General features: G+C 39.1%; 1 protein-coding gene across 7 annotated transcripts in view; it reads right to left on the bottom strand.

Moving 5' to 3' along the window:
* Positions 1-22,053, bottom strand: part of LOC124804628 (elongation of very long chain fatty acids protein 4-like) — a 50,671-nt gene that overhangs the window by 11,298 nt on the left and 17,320 nt on the right. For all 7 annotated transcript variants that reach the window (XM_047264834.1, XM_047264837.1, XM_047264835.1 and 4 more), the window contains exon 5: positions 11,960-12,131. In XM_047264834.1, the coding sequence (XP_047120790.1) occupies positions 11,960-12,131 (172 nt within the window). The remainder of the gene's footprint in view (positions 1-11,959; positions 12,132-22,053) is intronic.

Below are 22,053 nucleotides of genomic sequence, written 5' to 3'. Positions count from 1 at the left end.
GTATGCATATCAAGGAAACACCAGTTTGTAAATACAAACTGCAAGTCACATAAGTGTTATGAAAATGGAATGAAAGTTTTCACAAGCATTTTGTTATTACAAAGTGCAGTCAGTTTACCTGATCAATGATGGTACTGGTGTGCTTTCAATCTGCATCCATGCCAAAAGTTATGAAAAGCACACAAAGTTATTGAATATTTGTGAAACTAATTCAGCTCAGCTTTAGTTCCAGAAAGAAATATTGATGTGGATGAAAGCTTATTATTATTATTATTATGCAAAATCAGGCTTGGCTGGAAACAGTGTATACCAATGAAAAGATCTCACATTAGTATACAATCATTTATTCTGTTTGAATCACAATCAGGTTACATATGGAACTTTGTTGGCAAAAGTATAACATGCTTGTATAAGTATATGGAATATTGTATGTCTACCAAAATTGTTTTACATGTATTGGAGTCCCTATTAGACAAAGACTACTGCATAGGAAATGACAATTTTTCACATCATTTGCAAATTATTTGGCGCAAAGCAGGATGTCTATAGAAATCTTTGAGCAGACAGAAAGTAACTACTGACCCATAAAACCTAAAAAGGGAGAAATTGGAGCTTTCCAAAGAGACAAAGTCATGGTCCTAAAGAAGCAAGAGAAACAAAAAACAATTTGCACTTTTAACACTACACACAACCAATCATTGCATATAACGGAAACAAAAACTGGTGAAGGAAAAAAAAAAAATCTCAGGTGATGAGAGACTATAACGATACAATGGTCTGATCAAGAATTTCTTTTTATGAGACTATGCAGAAACAGCAGAATAAATATTACCAGAAAGTATTTCAGCATTTTATTGACTGGTCTCTATTCAAAACATTTTCTATATTCCACAAAAACACAAAAAAATACATTTTTGAAATTTAGAATGGATGTAATTGAAACATTTTTTGAGTAAAATGTGCAAGCATTACCTCAAGATGTACAGTGAGATACAAGTACAACAAAACTTACTAACAATCAATTATTGACAAAATTATTTAGTTGTAGAGATAAAAACTTACCAAGTGGTGGCAGAACACACACATAAAAGACTGATGTAATTGGCAAGTTTTCTGAGCCAGTGGCTCCTTCTTTAGGCAGAAGGGTATAAGGGGAAGGAAGAAGGGTAAAGGAAAAGGACTGAAGAGGTCTAGGGAAAGGGATAAATTTTGGGAAAGTCACCCAACTGCAGGTAAGAGGAGACTTATCGTACGGGATGAGAAGGAAAGACTGATCGTTGGGAACTGCATCAGATGAGATTTGAAAACCTGAGAGATTAAAGGTGAAATTCAGCATAATATGAGACACAGATTACAGCTTAAACATCATGCATGAGTTATTAAGAGTGAAAAGCTAAGTGCATAGTATGTAATAGAGGTGGGATGGGGCGGTGAAAAATAGACAGGAAACACAATGAAAGATGCTGAAAACTAGAACAGCGGGAAGCAAAGAGTAGTTACAGTGAAGAAATTCTGAGACAGAAGAAATTAATGTAAATTCAGGCCAGGTAGGTAGTTGGCGCTAGCTCCCGCCTGTGGAGTTCTGAGAAACTGGTGTCTGGGGATGAATCCAGATGGCGTGTTTGGTGAAATAGGCACTGAGGTCATGAAAGTCATATTGTAGAGCATGCTCTGCAACAGGATATTGCAGTTGATAATTTGGTGGTAATCATTCCAATGTAGAAGGCCAAACAGTGTTTACATAATAGCTGATATATGATGTGTTTCACAGGTGGCTCTCCCTTTGGCAGTATATGTTTTGCCAGTTACAGCTCTATTATAGGTGGTGGTAGGAGGATGCATAGGGCAGGTCTTCCAGTGGGGATGGTCACAGTGTTAGGAGCCATAGGATAAGGAGTTGGGTGCAGATGGAGCATAGGGTCTGACAAGAATATTGCAGAGATTGGGAGGGTGGTGGAAAGCTATTCTAGGTGTGGTGGGCAAAATTTCAGACAGAATGGATCTCATTTCAGGGCACGATTTTAGAAAGTCATGACCCTGTTGAAGTAGCTGATTAACACATTCCAGACCAGGATAATACTGAGTCACCAATCATGTGCTCCGAAATTGTTTTGTGGAGGGATTAGCACTACCCGGATTGGATGTGATGGCCCAGGAAATTTGCTTTCTAACTGGGCTGGTGGGGTAATTATGTGCAGTGATGTCTGAGATGAGAATGGTGGTGTACTGATGTGAAGAGTCTGCACCTGAACAAATACATTTTCCTTGGATGCCAAGGCTGTACAGGAGGGAATGTTTGACATGGAAAGGATGGCAACTGTCAAAATGTAAGTACTGTTGTTTGTTGGTAGGTTTAATGTGGACAGAAGTGAGTAGCTGGCATTCAGTGAGGATGTCATCAACATCACGGAAAGTGGCATGGGATTCAGAATGGGACCATATGAAATCTAATTGAGAGAAGGTATTCAGAGATTCTAGGAATTTCAGCACGTCAGCCTCACCATGAGTCCATATGGTACAGATGTCATCAATGTATCTAAATCAAACCAGGGGCCGATGACTTATGGGTCCCAGGAAAGCCTCCTCCAATCAATCCATGAAAACATTGGCATAGGAAGGAGCCATCCTGGTTCCCATGGCCGTACCCTTGATCTGTTTGTATGTCTGCCCCTCGGTGGTTGTTGTTGGTAAGCATAAAGGTGATTAAGGTGAGTAGGAAGGATGTTATGGGTTTGGAATCAGGTGGGCACTGACTGAGGAAATGTTCAGCAGCAGACGGGCCCTGTATGTGTGGGATGTTGATACAGAGGGAAGTGGCATCAATGGTGACAAGCAAGGTGTGTGGCAGGAGCGGGACGGGCACAGATTTAAGACAATCTAGGAAATGGTTGGTATCTTTGATGTAGGAGGGGAGTCTTTGTACTGTGGGTTACAGGTGTTGATCAACTGAGGCAGATATACATTCGATGGGTGCTTTAAGCCAGCAACTATAGGATGGCCAGGATGCTTGGGTTTGTAGATCTTAGGAAGAAGGTAAAAGGTGGAGGTGCATGGTTTGGGTGGGGTAAGAAGTTCTATGGACTGGGGTGTTAGTCCTTGTGAGGGGCCTGAGGTTTTGAGGAGGGACTGCTGGTCAGTTTGAATCACAGGGATGGGGTCTTGATGGCAGATGCTGTATGTAGAGGTGTCAGACAGCTGGTGTAGTCCTCCACTAACATACTCTTTCAGTCAAGTACTAAAGTGGTCAATCCTTGTCTGCAGGGAGGATACAGATGGAGTCATCAGCTTTTAGGAAATGTAGAGCCTGGAGTTCTGCAGAGGACAGGTTAGGGTCATGTAGTAGGGACCTGAGGAAGGGTATGAAGCAATGCAGGATGTGAAGAATTCTTGGAAGGCTTGTAAGGGATGATTTTGAGGTAGTGGTCTTGGATCAAATTGGGATCGTGATCTGAACTGTTCAAGGCAGGATTCAATGTCAGATTTGCTGACATCTCCCTACCCTTTTTTCTCCTACCCCTATGACCATCCCCACTGCAAGACTTGCACTATGCACCCTCCTACCATCACCTGTAATAGCCCTGTAACTGATAAAGCACATACTATCAAAGGGAGAGTCACCTGTGAAATGACACGTATATATCAGCTATTACGTAAACAGCTATTCCACATTGACATCAGTTAGGATGAATGGGCATGACAGAGGGTGTATCCTGGTATCTTGCAATATCCTGTTGCAGAGCATGCTCTACAGCATGACATTTGTGACCACGGCACCTGTTTCACCACATGCGCCATCTGGATTCTTCCCCCTTACACCAGTTTCTCAGAACTCTGCAGGTGGCAACTAGTGCTACAATGTATCCTTGGTTCTCGCCACCCACTTGGCCTTAATTTACATTAATTTCTTCTTTCTCAGCATTTCCTCACTGTAACTACTCTTTGCTTCACTCCGTTTTAATTTTCTACATCTTTGATTGTGTGTCCCATCTAGTATTCACTGCCCCTCTCCCACCTCTGTTACATTCAATCCACTTTGCTTTTCACTCTTATTAACTCGTGAATGATGTTGAAGATGTAATCTCTGTCTGAGTATTACCCTGTCTTCCACCTATAAGCTCTCAGGTTTTCAAATCCCGTCTGATGAAGTCTCCAACAATCAGTCTATCCTTCTCATCCCATACAGTAAGTCTCCCCTGACCTGCAGTTCTGGGTGACTTTCTCAGAATCCACCCCTTTGCCTAGACCTCTCCAGTCCTTTTTCTTCACCCTTCTTCCTTCCCCTTCAACCCTTCTGCCTGAAGAAGGAGCCACTGGCTCTGAGAGTTTGCCAATTACAACAGTCTTTTATGTGTGTGTTCTGCTGATGCTTGGTGAGTAGATGTTTTATCTATCCAATTAAATAAAACTGACAGAAAGGACTTCATATCCTGTATACCTCCTGATCCAATAAAAAGAAACTTCATAGAAGATACAGCATATGTTGTTCCAGAAAAAATGGTGACACGAAAAAATACAGAAAGAAACAATAGCCTGGAGTGAAAATTGCAATGTGGAATTGTGTATGGGACCTTGGTTCAAGATACACCACACAAGGACAAATTAGCAATATGTTTCTCCCACGTTTATAGTGTTGAATGTGATTTTCACATGTTAAATCTCAATTAAAAATCATTTCTACATTCAGTTTTTGTTTTTTTTGCTACATTCCTTTGATATAAATCTTAGAACTATTTTAATTATCAGATAAAATTGGTCTTCAATTTTAAACAGAAAAATTGGAAAATTGGTACAGTTGGAGGTTTAATATGCCATAACAAAGATATCGAATATTGTGAAAGCACACTCTCAAGTGACCTCAACATACTGAATGAGTACTTTTGCAAATGAAGACTCCAACCACACTCTGGAGAACAAAAGTTACAGCATTCCATCTTTATAATAAAGAGGTACATGGGAAGTAATGTTTCCCACAAATATGTCCCTAAATATTGAGATATCGCCCTTGATAAGACACTGTCACTTGACCAGCAATGTTTGAGCATGTCAAAGAAACTTTGCTTAAGAGAAAATCTATTCCACAGCTGCAGAGCAAATGCAATGCTGCAATTTCTCTTGTATACTTAGCTGCTGAATATAGTGCCCCTCCGTGGGAAAACAGTACACAACAGCTCACATTGACGGATGTGTGAATGAGGTCATGGGGACCATTACTGGCACTGTCAGATTTATTTACACTCACTCAATGGTTGCCTGTTTCCTCCCTCTGTATCTGAGATGGAAAGCTGGCACTGTGCAAATTCTTAAGAATATGTAGTCAGAAAAGTATTCATTTCTAAGTAGGGCTTTCCAGAATACACCCTTCTTCTGAAGTTACACAAACCCCCATGTGTGGATCTTTGGGTTACAGGTGATTTTTTATGTAATTGAGAAGTGGGAGGAATGCTGGAATGATCATGCTTATCAGAATGCCCACCAAATTTGACACCAAACTGTGAAGATTGTAACGTTTGAGCTTCTCCACCATGAATGGTCAAGACAACTGTGTCCAAACAGGAAAAGGGAGATGTGCCAAATCCTGAAGAAGTGAGAATATTATGAAAGACCTTCATGTGCCTGTGGTGTTGATGAATAGACAATAAGAAAGTGCAGGCAGGTCGATAGACACACAAACAAACACAAACATACACACAAAATTCTAGCTTTCGCAGCCAACGGCTGCTTCGTCAGGAAAGAGGGAAGGAGAGGGAAAGATGAAAGGATGTGAGTTTTAAGGGAGAGGGTAAGGAGTCATTCCAATCCCAGGAGCGGAAAGACTTACCTTAGGGGGAAAAAAGGACGGGTATACACTCGCACACACACACATATCCATCCACACATATACGGACATAATATGCCATAACATTTATATGTGTATATGTTGTAATGTATGTATATGTGTATATGTATATGTGTGGATGGATATGTGTGTGTGTGTGTGTGTGTGTGTGTGTGTGCGCGAGTGTATACCCGTCCTTTTTTCCCCCTAAGGTAAGTCTTTCCGCTCCCGGGATTGGAATGACTCCTTACCCTCTCCCTTAAAACCCACATCCTTTCGTCTTTCCCTCTTCTTACCTCTTTCCTGACGAAGCAGCCGTTGGTTGTGAAAGCTAGAATTTTGTGTGTATGTTTGTGTTTGTTTGTGTGTCTATCGACCTGCCAGCGCTTTCTTTTGGTAAGTCACATCATCTTTGTTTTTAGATATATTTTTCCCACATGGAATGTTTCCCTCTATTATATTGAATAGACAATAAGACGTATTGTAGAGAATTCCAACTACTGGTCTGAAAGACTTGAATGAAAGGCACTCAGTGCTGTGATCTGGCTGTCAAATTTAAACATTAACGTGTAAATTCATTATTTATGCACATATATATATTGTGTTATGCCATATAATAATAATAATGATCATCATTCACAGGCTAAAATTAAAACCATATGGTCAGTTGTGAAGGAAGTGTCTTGTCAGCAGCACAAGGTCAACGATATAAGGTTAGTTTGCAGTAAAAATATTTATGTTACTGGTAAATCAGATATATATGTACAGTATTTAACAATCATTTCCTGAGCATTGCTGGTGAATTAAATAACAATTTAGTTTCTACACGAAATCATCTAACTTTCTTGGCAAATGATGTCTGAAACACACATCTGTGATACAGACAAGAGGGAGATTGGGTCAATAATTAAATCACTGAAGACTAATGACTCTCATGGTTATGATGGAGTGCCTAGCAGAATATTAAAGTACTGTGATCTGCCTGTTAGCCCTGTATTTAGCCATATTTGTAATTTTTCCTTTAGGAATGGCCAGTTTCCTGAACGATTAAAGTACTCAGTAGTAAAGCCGCTTTATAAAAAGGGAGAAAGGGATGATGTAAATAATTTTAGGCCTATATCTATGCCATCAGTGTTTGCTAAAGTTACTGAAAAGGCTGTGTATGGAAGGATAATTGATCGTTTTATATCACACAATTTGCTATTAAATATACAGTTTGGCTTTAAAAATCATTTAACAACTGAAAATACTATATTCTCTTTTCTCTGTGAGGTACTGGATGGGTTGAACAAAATGTTTCGAATGCTAGGCATATTTTTTGATTTAATGAAAGCATTTGAGTGTGCTGATCACAAAATACTGCTCCAGAAGTTGGACCATTATGGAATACTAGGATTGTCTCACAATTGGTTCACCTCTTCAACAGACAGCAAAAGGTCATTGTTCACAATGTTGAGAATGGCTGTGATGTGGGATCTGAGTGGGGTACTGTCAAATGGGGGGTGCACCAGGGACCAGTGTTGGAGCCACTCCTGTTGCTTATTTATATAAATGATATGCCCTCTAGTATTACGGGCAACTCTAAAATATTTCTGTTTGCAGATGACATTAGCTTGGTAGTAAAGGATGTTGTGTGCAACACTGGCTCTGTTTCAAATAGTGTGGTTCATGACCTAAGTTCATGGCTTGTAGAAAATAAACTAACATTAAATAAAAATAAACTAACATTAAATCACAGTGAGACTCGGTTTTTACAGTTTCTATCACACAATTCAACAAAACCTGACATTTTAATTTCACAGAACGGGCACATGATTAGTGAAACTGAACAGTTCATTTCTACATGTTGAGATAGACAGTAAGCTGTCGTGGAAAGCCCACATTCAGGATTTGTTCAAAGACTTAATGCTGCCATTTTCACTGTTCGAATGGTATCTAAAGTGAGTGATCATTCAACATGAAAATTGGTTACTTTGCTTATTTTCATTTGCATATGTTGTATGGCATTATATTTTGGGGTAACTCTTCCTGTTCTAAAGGACATTTTTGGCTTAGAAATGGGCGGTTCGGGCAATAAGTGGTGTAAGTTCATGAACCTCTTGTCAACCTCTGTTCACAAGTCTGGGTATTTTGACACTGGCCTCCCAATAGATATATTCCTTACTGTCATTTCTTGTTAATGATATTAGCTTATTCCCAAAAATAAGCAGCTTTCACTCAGTTAATACTCGGCAGAAATCACACCTGCGTTTGGATCAGACTTCCTTAACTCTTGTGCAGAAAGGTGTGCATTATACATTTTCAATAAGCTACCACTCAAATTCAAAAATCTTAGCAGTAATCCACGTCCTTTAAAATCGAAACTGAAGAGTTTTCTCATGGGTCACTCCTTCTATTCTGTCGAGGAGTTCCTAGAAAAATTATGCTGATTCTTGTTGTATTGTTGATTGCATTTACTTAAACTTATGGCTTGACTATTTTCAGGTTCATAAACATTTATTTTTATCTGTTATAACTTTTATGTTGTAATTTCATGTGATGACATGTTCCATGACCTTGGAGATTTGATCCTCAATTTGGTCCTATAGAATTTGACGTGTAAATTAAATAAATAAAAAATATCATAATCCAGAGATGATAAGGACAGAGTGAGAGACAAAGATAGATAAGAAGGAAGAGATGACAGTGCAGTTAAGAATAAGGGCAGAAAAAGAGAGTCATTATATAATATACTTGAGGGCAAGTTAACATCTCTTGAGTTCAGAGGAGTAAGTATTGGGGTAAAATAAAGGAAAGTAAACTTGTATGGCATGAATGGCTGGGGGACACTAAAGGGCATATCAGCCACTGAACTGGAAAGTTTTTCCCTGTCCTTCACACCTGCAGGTGCCTTTCCTTCATAAAGTATGAGAGTTTTGTGGGTAAGTGTATCCTGTTAAGTGTAGGTTACTGTAATGTATGTGTAGTGTGGAGTGTAGTCTCACATTCATTTTGAAGATGGTGGGAGAAGGTGAAACCTGGTGCCAGCTGACAGCCTGCTCTTCTCAAATAACACCAAGTATGCCTTGAAGCTTGAAGCCCCCACCTGATAAATGGAAAACCACTGACAGTGTCACATGCCCTCATTTCATGAAACTGTGCAAAGAGGTTTGGAATTTAATCCAGGCCATTGGCACAAAGACTGGTGGTCAGGGGTTTCGTGTCACCATCACTCCTGCCCCCCGGGACATAAACGCAAAGGAAACATTGTCAACAGCAAGCCGTGTGCCCAAACAATCACCTGTACAGGTGCTTAATTTCAGGGATCTGGTGGTAACCGATGTCTCGAACTCAGCACGACCATTGCCAAGCACCTGGTGGGAGAATCCAAACAGCCTGTGTGGTGTAGCAGACACTCAGGTCCCTTGAGTCATGCCGTAAGCATTTCCAACAACTGTGTACCGAATGTCAGCACGGTGGACAGTTCTTCCACGCCCATCCATGCACTCAGCTAGTTTGGTGGTGGCCATCTATCTTATTGAATGATCAGCCCACAGCGTGGTCCCAGTTGCAGGATGCCTGTCTAATGGCTTCCAGAGTCAACAAAATTTAATTTTCATTATATCTTATAATCAGTGATTGAATTTAAAATGCTATCGTACTCTATTTATTAAGTAAGATCTTATATTAAAAGTTTAGCACAGCAAAACAAGTATTACAGTCAGAAACTGTGTCTATGTGTTTAGACAGTGTAACTCATGGTGCACGAATTACCCAGACTATATTCATCCAGTATATGTGAAGAGCACTTGGTGACTTCCAACATACCTTACATTAACTGCATACTTTATGAAATTTTTCCCACTGACATCCCCCACAAAATGCCGAAAGAGAAAATAGTTTATGATTTACTACATTTTTGTTTCTCATGTGATAAAACTTGAGCATCAGGCATACTGTTTTAATTTATTACTTCTTTACTACTAAGTCTGTTTATAATACATTTTGCAGAAAGTATCCACATATATCACTGAATGTACCTGCAAAATTATATCATTATATGATATGCAGCTCAGGAGTTGTGATACCGTAAACATTGAGATGCGTGAAAAATTAGCTTTTCCTTAAAATGGAGTCCAGATTATATTTGTCCAGTGTTTGATAATGAGAGCACTTAGTGACTTCCAAAAAACTTTAAACATGATTTCCAAGCCTTTCAAAACTTTCTGTTACATGTTTAATGTCAAATATTTAACACGAACTCATTTGTAAAGTAATCAGACATTTGTAGCTGTTTTGTACATGGGAATTTTGATTCTTTAAGGAATGAGTTGTGTGGGTTCACTGACACCTATATAAAATACTATGCAGTGGAAGCAAGTTAGGTAATAAGCAACACGCATGATTTCACAAATTGCTCTACCTTCAACATTATATCAAACAATGGAAAATCAAGGATGGAATGTAACAATATTGTGAAAAGGAAAGTTGGTACTCACCATACAGCGGATATGTTGAGTCACAGATAGGCACAACAAAAAGACTGTCACAAATATAGCTTTCAGCCCGCAAGGCCTTCATCACAATTAGATGACAAACACACACATACACATTCATACAAAAGCACCTCACACACATGACTGCAGTCTCAGGCAACTGAGGCCAGGTATGATTTACCAGTGGCGTTGCTGGAGTAGTTGGTAATGAGTTGGTGCAAGGGACAGGGACAGTTGCACAGGCAGGAACCTTTGGGAATGTATAATGTCTTTAGGTTTGACTACCACGTTACACAGGTTAGGAGGGCAATGGTAGGTGGCAGTGAGTGCTGTGTGGAGGGTATCAGAAAGAAAAGATCTCACTGCAGAATTGACTTGAGAAAGTCATAGTGTTGGTGGAGAAAAGTATTGAGGCATTCAAGGCCTTGGGTGATACTAGGTGATAATGGGAGTGCTTCCGAGTTTTTTAGAAGTGGAAACTATTAGTAGAGAAGTGACAGGAGGATAATGCCTGGGAGATTTGTTTATGAATAAAATCTGTGTAGTTGCAGAAAGGAAAGTCTTGAGAGGTGTTTAATTATGTGCTGAAGGGTTTGATGATGGAGCAGATATTTTTGCTATGGATGCCTGTGGGCCCTCCTTGCAGCCTGGCTTCCCTGAACTATGGACATGGGAACTTGCCCTCCCATATATCCTTGCAATTTGCACCCTAATATCTTCCTGGATGCCATCCTCTCTTCTTTTCATTATTTTTTAATTAAATGTATTTTTTATTATGAATCTTTTTGCTGTCCTAATTCTTACTTACATTATTCATCTCTCTTTTCCGTAGCCTATCTTTATTTCTCACTCTGTCTTTATCATCTTTGAAGTGGAGCTGAAGCTGGCCCAGTGCTTATCAGAGTGCCATGTTTTACTTAGTGTCTCTTATGCCTCCCCTTTCATCTTTTGTCTATCCTCATTCCTGTTTCACTCACCCTACAGTCTGAGTGGTATGACCTTCCTTCTTATCTTCCTGGACATATCCCTCCTCCTTCTCAACAAAGCATTTATTTGTTTCAAGGCCTTGTTGGTGTGTCACTTTTGCTTTTATATGCATCCATTGGCTGTACTACACATTTTGCCATCTGAAGTAAATACTGACCACCAGTTCTGTCTCATAATTCAGTAGTACACTAATTTGAATTTTAGTTTGATAAAATTATGAACATAATCACACAAATTTTCAGTTAAGGGTATCAGACTAATTTGAAATTGGAGCTAACAGAACTTAACTGTCCAGCCACCTGTAGCTGAAACAGTGTACCTGCATTATAAACAATGCCAGCAACTCCACTGTGCTGATACAATTCTATGGCATCTGCGTGACTCCAAAGAATACACTGTTACAAGTTATATAACTATCTGCTGGCCACATTGGAGAAAATATATAAATAAAATATATATCTGATGCATAGGCTTGGCATATGGGTAGATTGTATTTAAATCAACTGAAGTGTCAGGGAAATACATGAGTGCATACAGATAAATTTTATATTGTGTGTACTTTACAAAGTTCAAAAGACCTGGGAAAATGCAAAGTGACTCTTGGTATGCTCATAAAGTATCCCCCATAAATTTCGCCTTGTAAAAAGTTTACAGTTAATAACTGTTATTTTTAAATACTTACTTGAACCACTAGGCACCCACTTAATGCCTATCCACCACAGAGAAAACATGGTAGAGTGATGGTACACATGTAGAAAGGTCAGTTGGTTGTCCTTCTTTCGCAAAATGAAAAAGAATGTGTCACAGAATTCAAGCAGTTTTGAAATGTAGTACCACCACACTGCATTTGCTATCTGAAAGAAGGTGAATAAACAGTTATATAACTAAGTAAAATAATAATAATAATAATAGAAAAACAATATTTTGTCATATAAAGATGGTAACACAATACATGGCAGCAGTTTAAATTATACTACTTTGTGACTAAACAGTGATCCCAGTATTTTAAAATCTACAGACACACATTAACAAAGTACCATGTTCTACATAAATACATAATGTTATCACTTAAATTTTCCTTTTTCTTGAAAACCGAGATACATTTAAGCAGTGTATTGGAATTAACGATAACTGCAATGAACCATAAGAATTATTTGTTCATAATTATAAGAATAATATTTACTCTATAATAGGCAAATGTCAGTAGAGTGAAGAACAGCTCTCATCCACACTCATCACAAAAAAGGCTTCAAAAAGATCCAAAAAATTACATATGAATATCACTGCTGGATGCAGGATAAGATTCTTTCAAAAGTTTTTCACAATAGAGAAGAGCTGCATTTGGACCCACAAGTGATTTTTTTTTGGGGGGGGGGGGGGTGTGGGGGTGGGGGGGGGGGGGAGGCGAGAGGGATACCAGGGAGGGTTCAGAAAGGGTAAATCATTCTCTGAACAAATACTGAAACTCAGAAACATTATGGCATATAAAAAATCAAGTACAAAGGCAGACATAGTTTCCATCATTGATTTCAAGATGATGTTTGATTCGATTGATAGAGAATCTCTCAGATCAGCAATGAAAGAACTGGGTTTGGATAAGAAAACAACCAACATAACAAAAGCCACTGTTAGAAATACATTTTCAAAAGTGAAATTCATGTGTGAAGTATCAAACCCATTTGAAATAAAAAAAGGATTAAACAAGGAGATAGCATTTCCCCATTATTGTTCAGTTGTGTACTTCAGAAAGCAATAAGAGAATGAAACAAAAATATAAAGAGTGTAATAAGACTGAGCTGAAAAAAGAAGAATCTCAAAATCAACTGCAGTGCATTTGCAGATGATCTGGCCCTGTTTGCTAAAACAATGGAGGAAGCAAAGGAATAAATCTTTGAACTAGAGAAACAAGCATATAAAGTAGGTCTTAACATTTCCTTTGAAAAAATTAAAATCATGGTAATTAAAAAAAACAACAAATAAATACCCTGAAGTCTAAGAATAGAAAATAAAAATAGTAAAGAATTTAAATATCTGGGATTATGGATCTGTTGGAATGCAACAGAATGTAGGGCAATATAATCCATGAAAAACGAACTTGAATTAGCCTTCCAATTGAGAAAACAGATTACAACAAGAAATACCTTTCATGGGGGTCCAAAACTAACCATTGCCAAACAATGATCAAGAAGAAGTTTTGCATGCAGCAGAAACACTAACCATGAATCACATAGGCCAGATAGAACAATTGGAACTAAAAGAAAGAAAAATTTTAAGAAATATCATAGGAAAAAATATCAGGATGATAAAATAGTATACATAAAGGATGAAACTCTCTACAAAACAACTGAAAAACTCACATTCTATGCAACAAATGAGACTAAATTTTTATGGACATCTTTCCAGGATGAACTCTAACAGATTAACTAAATTAATTTTGAATTTCTTCCATAACCGCTTAACAAAACCTAAATGGTTTACAGAAATTGAAAAAGACCTTAGAGAATTAAAAATTACAGAAAAGTCATTACTCCATAGAACAATGCAGATAAGTACCATACTAAAAAAAGATCCAAGTTCAAGTTCCAAGACAAAATTATAAATAAAGTCAAAACCCATTACCTCATAAGAGGGGAGGAGGAGCAGGAGGAGGAGGAGGAGGAGGAGTAGGAGGTGAGAGAGAATGAAGAAATATTGAGCATAAACAAAGGAACAACATATAAAGAAATGGCTGATTCATTAGGCTCCAAAGAGGGTGAAGTGAAAGAAGAAGAAACAGAAGAAAGCACACTGTGTTCCACTTTGTTTATTACAATATTCTGGGTCCAACTTAATTACAAGCTAGGTGCTGATAAAGAGTGGAACATTTTTAATTGCAAGTACAAGGTGAGCAATGGAAACAAATGATTACTGGACTAATTGACTTGATTTTCACTATTATATCTGTATACTTAACAGTTAAAATCTTAAGGCCCCATGACACTGGGGACATTAGAAATTTATTTATTTGGTTGTTATTATTTAGTCTCATGCTTCTTATGATATACAAAACATACAAGATATATGACAATATCATGAAAACACATTACACAGGATACATTAGAGAAAATAAACACACAAAAATGTTTCATACCTTTCTTATAAAATTGGTCACGTTAAAACAGAAGAAAATTTTGTCAGCTAATCAAATATTTTAGGTCTTAATAATACAAATAAATGAATGCCACTAACTGTAAAACACTATTAAGTAGCATTTACACTAAATGGTACTTCACTGTTACAAATAAGTATAAGAAATACTTGAAATACATATAAAAAGTAAAAGATCTTCTCAGCATAAGAAAATGTACAGGACAGCAAAAATATAAGGTACTCATATGAGATACAAGTACTTAGGTATAGACTCTTCCCCATTTATGCCACTGACTAGTGCAGTTCCCATTTCTATTCATGTACTCGTCAACAGAGTAGAAAATATTTTTGCTAAGTAGATCTTTAACGTTTTTCCTAAATGTGCTGTTCTTCTTTCTTATGGTAAAGGGTAGTTTGTTGTAGAGTAACCTTCTCATGTTTCTTACTTCAGCAGTACAGCATCTGCTCACTCCTTGAACTGTTACATGACTGTCTCCAGTAGTTCTTTTATTATATCCATCAATTTTATTGTGTTTCAAAGAGGTATAAATTTTTCTGAATGAGACAGATAGCTACTGTAATACAGGTGCAGGGAGCTGGCAATATGTTTAGTTCCTGAACAACTGGTTTGACTGTTGTTTGTGAAGATACACCTTTAATGATTTTTATGATCTTTTTTGCATTAAGAATACTTTTCTGTTGATGCCACACAGAAAGGTAGGCCACATGGAAGTTGTGAATGGGCTAAACCATAGTATGCTGTTTCCATTGTATTAATGTCACAGGATTGACTGAAACTTCTGGAAGTTTAGCAAAGGCTGCTTCATTTATTTAGCAGTTTCTCTCTGTGTGCATCCCACTGCAAAGAACTATCAGCCTATCCACCCAAGAATTTAGAGAATTGACAGTTGCTCAGTTTTAGTGTCTTCTAGTTCTACTGACAATGTGTGGGTTGGCTGTTGTCTGGACAGACAGCATAACATGTGTGCTTGTTTGCTAGTAATCAATAATGATCTTTTTGAAGAGCCAGGACAGTAGTCTGCTAATACCATCAGTGAGCCTAAGTCTTCTTTGATGAATTGATGTGCCATGGAACAACAAATTTGTATGATCAGCAAACACAACTAGAGGAGCATCAGGCAGATTGAGAGTTAGATCATTTATAAAGTCAAGAGAGAGAAGGGGTCCCAATACTGTACCTACTGAGTCCTGCAACACACCACAGTTGATCAGATCTTTTTCTGCTCAAACTTTTCGTTTAGTGATGACTGATTTCTACCAACAGTTTCAAATAAAATAACACTGGGGCAGTTGCAATTTAAAGGTATGTATGACTGCAGTTAGACACATGTAGCAAAAAAATTGTAGGGTTGCAGTAAGTGGCTTTGTTCCACTCTTGGACAATATAAATTGTTTACCAGGGGTATTAAAACAGGTCATAGAAATTACTATCAATGGCTACAAATGCTTTGTGTCTATAGTCCTATTTAAATTAGTTGGTGTTTGACAATGAGTGGGCTGGACTGCTCCCACTAACAATACAACAGTGCTGGCTGTATTGGCATTGCCGGCTCCCAAGGTTTTGTATTGTATTGTATTTATTGGTCCAGTAAATCTTACATGTACAGTACAGCACATCAGATATTGGACAGGTCAAAGTATATCTTACAATTAAAACACTTTAGAAACTAGAAAATTATGTTCACAAAATTTTACAGCACTTCATGCCACCTTCACTGTGCAAAATATTGTATCTGCCAATTCTGAAGTAGCAAACCTTTCCAGATGCCAAACTTTCACCTATCTCAAAAAGAAATATAACTCAGACATTAATGAAAATTGGAAAATATTTTTTTAAAGATACTTTTAGAAACTATATAAGCCTGTATCATAGTGAATTTTTCCGTTTTTACATAATTTCTGTGGGAGATATTTGTTATGAGCTATATATTAGGGAGGGGAGGGGAGGGGAGAGGAGGATCAAAGGTCTTTTTCAATGTTTAAACTTAACTAATTACAAACATTTATTGCTGAGTGGGATACTTTGGTACTAAATGGAAAAAATGCATTTCAATGAATCCATGGTTTTTGAGATATGATGTGATAAATTTGAAACTGTTTTCTATCAGGAAAGATTCAGTCATTGTGGAACTGCTGAAAGTTTTATAACAACAACAACAGTAACACTGACAGCAAATACAACAAAAAGCTGCAGCTTCAACAGCATCAGAGTAACAGATAATACTGCACAGGTATAGCAACAATGAATCCTGCTACAGCTGATCAGTTTCAACAACAACTGCCACTGTCATAATGGTGAAATGATATACGTCTACATAGATATTGTGCAATCAATCATATGGTGCATGGTGGAGGGTACTCTATACCACTACTAGTCATTTCCTTTCCTGTTCTACTGAAATAGAACAAGGGCAAAACAACTGTCTATATGCCTCCATATGAACCCTAATTTCTTGTATCTTATCTTTGTGGTCCTTACACACAACATATGTTGGGGGCAGTAGAATCATCCTGCAGTTAGCTTCAAATGCCAGTTCTCTGAATTTTCTCAATATTGCCCCTCGAAAAGAATGTTGCCTTCTCCCCAGTGATCCCCATCTGAGTTCCCGAAGCACCTCTGTAATACTTGTGTCTTATTTGAACCTACTAGTAACAAATATAGCAGTCTGCCTCTAAATTGCTTCAGGGTCTTCCTTTAATCTAAGCTGGAATGGATCCCAAACACTTGAGCAGTACTCAAGAACAGGTTGCACTAGTGTTCTATATGTGCTCTCCTTTACAGATGTATTATGCTTTCCTATAATTATTCCAGTAAACTGAAGCTGACCATTCACCTTACCTGCCAGAATTCTCTTACCTGCCGCAATTCTCACATGTTTGTTCCATTTCATATTGCTTTGCAATGTTACACCCAAATATTTAAACAACACGACAGTGTCAAGCAGGACTCCTAATGCTGTATCTGAACATTACAGGTTCATTTTACCCACTCATTCACATGTAAATTTGTTTTTCTATATTCAGAGATAGCTGCCATTGATCACACTGATTTGAAATTTTGTCTAAGCCATCTTGTATCCTCCTACAGTTGCTCAACTTTGGCACCTTACCATACACCATAGCATCATCAGCAAACAACCACATCTTGCTGCCCACCCTGTCTGCCAAATCATTTATGTACATAGAGAATAATGGCAGACCTGTCACACTTCCTTGGGGCACTCCTGATGGTACCCTTGTCTCTGATGAACACTCACAGCCAAGGACAACATACTGGGTTCTGTTGCTTAAGAATTCTTTGAGCCATTCACATATCTGTGAACCTATTCTTTTGTGTTAGCAGAAGAGCCAACATCGGGTTATGAGTGGAGGCCGAAATGCACGTGTTTTAGCTCAAGCAGGCTAGTGTGAGGAGGGAAGAACTATACTGACGTGAGGTCTGGAACATGACAAGGAATGAGAATTCAGAAAGCAGACATAATTAGTTTGATACTTAACTCTAATCCATTAATGATGAACGTCACTCTTGACGGTACATGATTCACAATATTATCTGTTCAGAATACATTCTTGAAGATGGGCATTATAGTAACTGAATATGGCGCCTTGCTAGGTCATAGCAAATGAAGTAGCTGAAGGCTATGCTAAACTGTCGTCTCTGCAAATGAGAGCGTATGTAGACAGTGAACCATCACTAGCAAAGTCGGCTGTACAACTGGGCGAGTGCTAGGGAGTCTCTCTAGACTAGACCTGCCGTGTGGCGGCGCTCTGTCTGCAATCACTGATAGTGGCGACACGCAGGTCCGACGTATACTAACGGACTGCGGCCGATTTAAAGGCTACCACCTAGCAAGTACGGTGTCTGGCGGTGACACCACATATTCCATATGCTCATACCTTCTTTATTAGCCTGCATTGAGGCACTGTGTCAAATGCTTGCCAGAAGTCTAGAAATATGGACTCTGCCTGTTGCCCTTCATCCCTAGTTTGCAGTATATCATGTGAGAAAAGGGCAAACTGAGTTTAGTGCAACTGATGTTTTCTAAAACCATGCTGGTTTGCAGACATACAGTTCTTGGTCCCAAGAAAATTTATTGTATTCAAACTGAGAATACATTCAAGGATTCTGCAGCAGGGATATTGGCCCATAATATTGTGGGTCCGTTCTTTTGCCCTTATTATACATAGGAGTCACCTGTACTTTTTTCCAGTTGCTTGGGATGTTGTGCTGGGTGATAGCTTCATGATAAATGCAAACTAGGTCAAGGGCCAAATCGATAGAGTACACTTTGAAAAGTGGAATTGGGTTCCATTTTGACAAGGTGAGTTATACATCTTCAACTCATTCAGTTTGTTTCTCTATGTCAGTAATGCTTATTACTGCATCGTCCATACAAGAGTCTGTTCGATGGTCAAATAATGGTATGTTTGTTTGATTCTACTGTATGAATAATTTCTTGAACATGAAATTTAAAACTTATGTTTTTGTTTTGCTATCTGCAACTGCCACACTAGACTGGTCAACAAGTGACTGGATGGAAGCGTTAGACCCAATTAGCGATTTTTCATAAGACCAGAATTTTCTTGAGTTCTCGGCCAGACCTTTTGCTGAGGTATGACAGTGGTAGTAGTTGTATGTTTCATGCATAGATCTTTTCACAGATGCACAAATCTCTATTAACCTTTGCTTGTCATCATTTCCACATTCTCTTTTGAACCAAGAGTGCAACAGCCTCTGCTTCCTCAGCATTTTCTGAATCTTGTTATTAAATCATGGTGGGTCTTTCTCATCCTTAATCCACTTAATAGGAACATAATTTTCCAGGGCATGATTTACTATCTGCTTAAACTTTACCCATAATTTCTCTACATTCATCTTATTGGAACTAAGTGATGTCAATTCACTGTCTAAGTGAGATGCTAATAACTACTTATCTGTTTTCCTAGCAGAAACACTCTCCTAGCCTGCTTAACTGATTTATCAGTTTTTGTAGTCATAGTTGCTGTAATTACATCATGATTGCTAATCCCTGTTTCTATACTGATGTTATCGACGACATCTGGCCTATTTGTAGCTACAAGATTTAAAATATTTCCATTGCCTGTGGGCTGCCAAACTACCCTCCGCAATGAATCAATCATAGACATCTGAGTCTATACTCAATGTAATTGGACAGATAATCAATTGGCAGTAGGAGAACACACACACACACACACACACACACACACACACACACACACACACACACACACACACACACACTCTTCAACCATCCTTCTGAGCCAATGGCTCCAGAAGAGTTCATGGGGAAGAGGGATGAAGGAAAAACACTGGAGAAGTTTAGGAATAGGGGTACAGTTCAGAAAATGGAAGGTCTTCCACCTTTAAACTCTCAGGTTTTCAAATCTCATCCAGTGCAGTCGACAATCAGTCTTTCCTTCTCACCCCATCTGGTAAGTCTACCCTGACCTGGGATTCTGGGTGACTTTTCCAAACTGTATCACTTTTCTTAAAATTCGCCGTTACACTCAACTTTGACCTTAATTGAGGCAATATTTTTGTCAACTGCACTGAACATTTCCCTCCTATGGCCTCTGATCTGTCTTTCTGATACACGTTCCTTTACTCACAAAATATCTCAGAGCTTTCCTCTTCAGGCTTCAGCTAGCTCTTGGTTTCAACCATAATCTGAGCATGAGAAATTTCCTAGAGGTCACAAAATTTGGGAACTTTGTTATGAATACTTCGACAATTTACTGATAAAATTTTGACAAAGTATCTGTACTCTGAATGTTGTCTGACTTCCCTTGCTGCCTATCAACTGGTGAATGTTCATCAGAGAAACTCAAACTACCACCTAGCCTAAAAAACCCTCATGAGCACTCCACAAGTATTCCGTTACACAAGTAACTGCTTTTTTTGTGTAGTGCACCCCTGTCTTATCAAAGAGTGTCCTACAAATCCCCAATCAATAATGCAGGTCTAGAAGTCTGCAGCCAAGACTGTCACAGAGTCAATGAATCCTTGAGTTGAGATCCTTCACTAGCTGCAAACTAAAGGACCCTAATCAACTCTGGGAACAACGCTGCAGATTGTGAGGTCTGCTTTTATTCTATGTATGAGGCCAATAGCCTTCACTACTTCTGCCAACTGCCTGTATGCACTGAGGACGGCCTCAGAACACATACAACAGGCATTGTTGGTGACAATGTGAGCCACAACTTGCAGATGACTGCATCCTGCACACTAGACAGCTGCAGCTTAGGCCACCTCCACATCTCGGATGAGGTCCTGTGGCAGACATACCAAGTGCACATTGGGCTTCTTTCCAGTCCTGAATGATAGCTGCCTAAGGTGCTCCATGGTGCGCCTAATGTTGGAGCTCTCGGTAACTAGTAAACCTCCACCCCCACCCCCCCCCCCCCCACCCCCCACTGTGCCTACTCAGACCCTGCTGAAGGAGTGGGCACCTGTTCACTGACAGGGGCAGTGGGCAAGGCCACACACCCAGTATCCACATTGGTCCCCTGCCATGAGCGACGCAAATGTGTTACTACCCATCACTCATTCTGCTGTGAGGGTGGATCCACCACGTCGCATACACTAGGAGGTGTCTCAGCAGCAGAGTCCATGGGCAAAACAACTGAGACCTGAGGTGCCCCATGCAACATGCCAGATTCTCTGCCACCACTACACCCTGAGGCAGCAGCCTGAAGGTGACTGACCATAGCCAGAATCAAACAATGGAAACTCTAGGTAGGTCTATCAACAATGTAGGAAAAGATAAATTGCTACTTACTGTAAAGAGGACACATCTAGTTGCAGACAGGCATGATTAAAAGACACTCACATGTATCTTTTGGTGCACACACACCCACACACCCACACACCCACACACCCACACACCCACACACCCACACACCCACACACCCACACACCCACACACCCACACACCCACACACCCACACACACACACACACACACACACACACACACACACCCACACACACACACACACACACCCACCCACACACACACACACACACACACACACACACACACACACACACACACACACACACACACACACACGGCTGCCAACTCCAGCATCTTGGGCCAGAATCAGCATCAGCATTCAGCTGTTCGTGAACTGTTGCCAGCTCCTCCTGCATCTGCACACAGCATGCACCCATCCAAGCAAGACTAACTGAATAAGTAAATTATAAAAACAGACATAATCCTTGATAAGGAACTTGCTAACCTCCTGATTTGGCACCAATGGACACTGATGCTTCAGTGAGCCATGTAGCAGACTGTTCACAAGAAATGAAAACTGCAATACTGCGTGGATTTACACTTACAAAATGTGAGCTTACACCTCTTAAACAGAAAAACTTGCATGAAATTCAAGAAATATTCCATGAGGAAAACAAAGGGAAAGGTATCAGCCAGGATAGGTGAAATGGTGGTTTGCCAGTCTACTTCTTCAGAGTTTATACTAAGCAAAATCAGAGCCATACAAAGCTTATTAGAAACATTTATTGCTGAGTGGGATACTTCGATAATAAATGGAAAAAAGAAACTTTTCAATTAATTCAATCAATTTTGGGATATGACATGGTAAG

Source organism: Schistocerca piceifrons, chromosome 7, assembly GCF_021461385.2.
Source record: "Schistocerca piceifrons isolate TAMUIC-IGC-003096 chromosome 7, iqSchPice1.1, whole genome shotgun sequence".
NCBI lineage: Eukaryota > Metazoa > Arthropoda > Insecta > Orthoptera > Acrididae > Schistocerca > Schistocerca piceifrons.
This window is presented reverse-complemented; position numbering and strand designations above follow the sequence as displayed.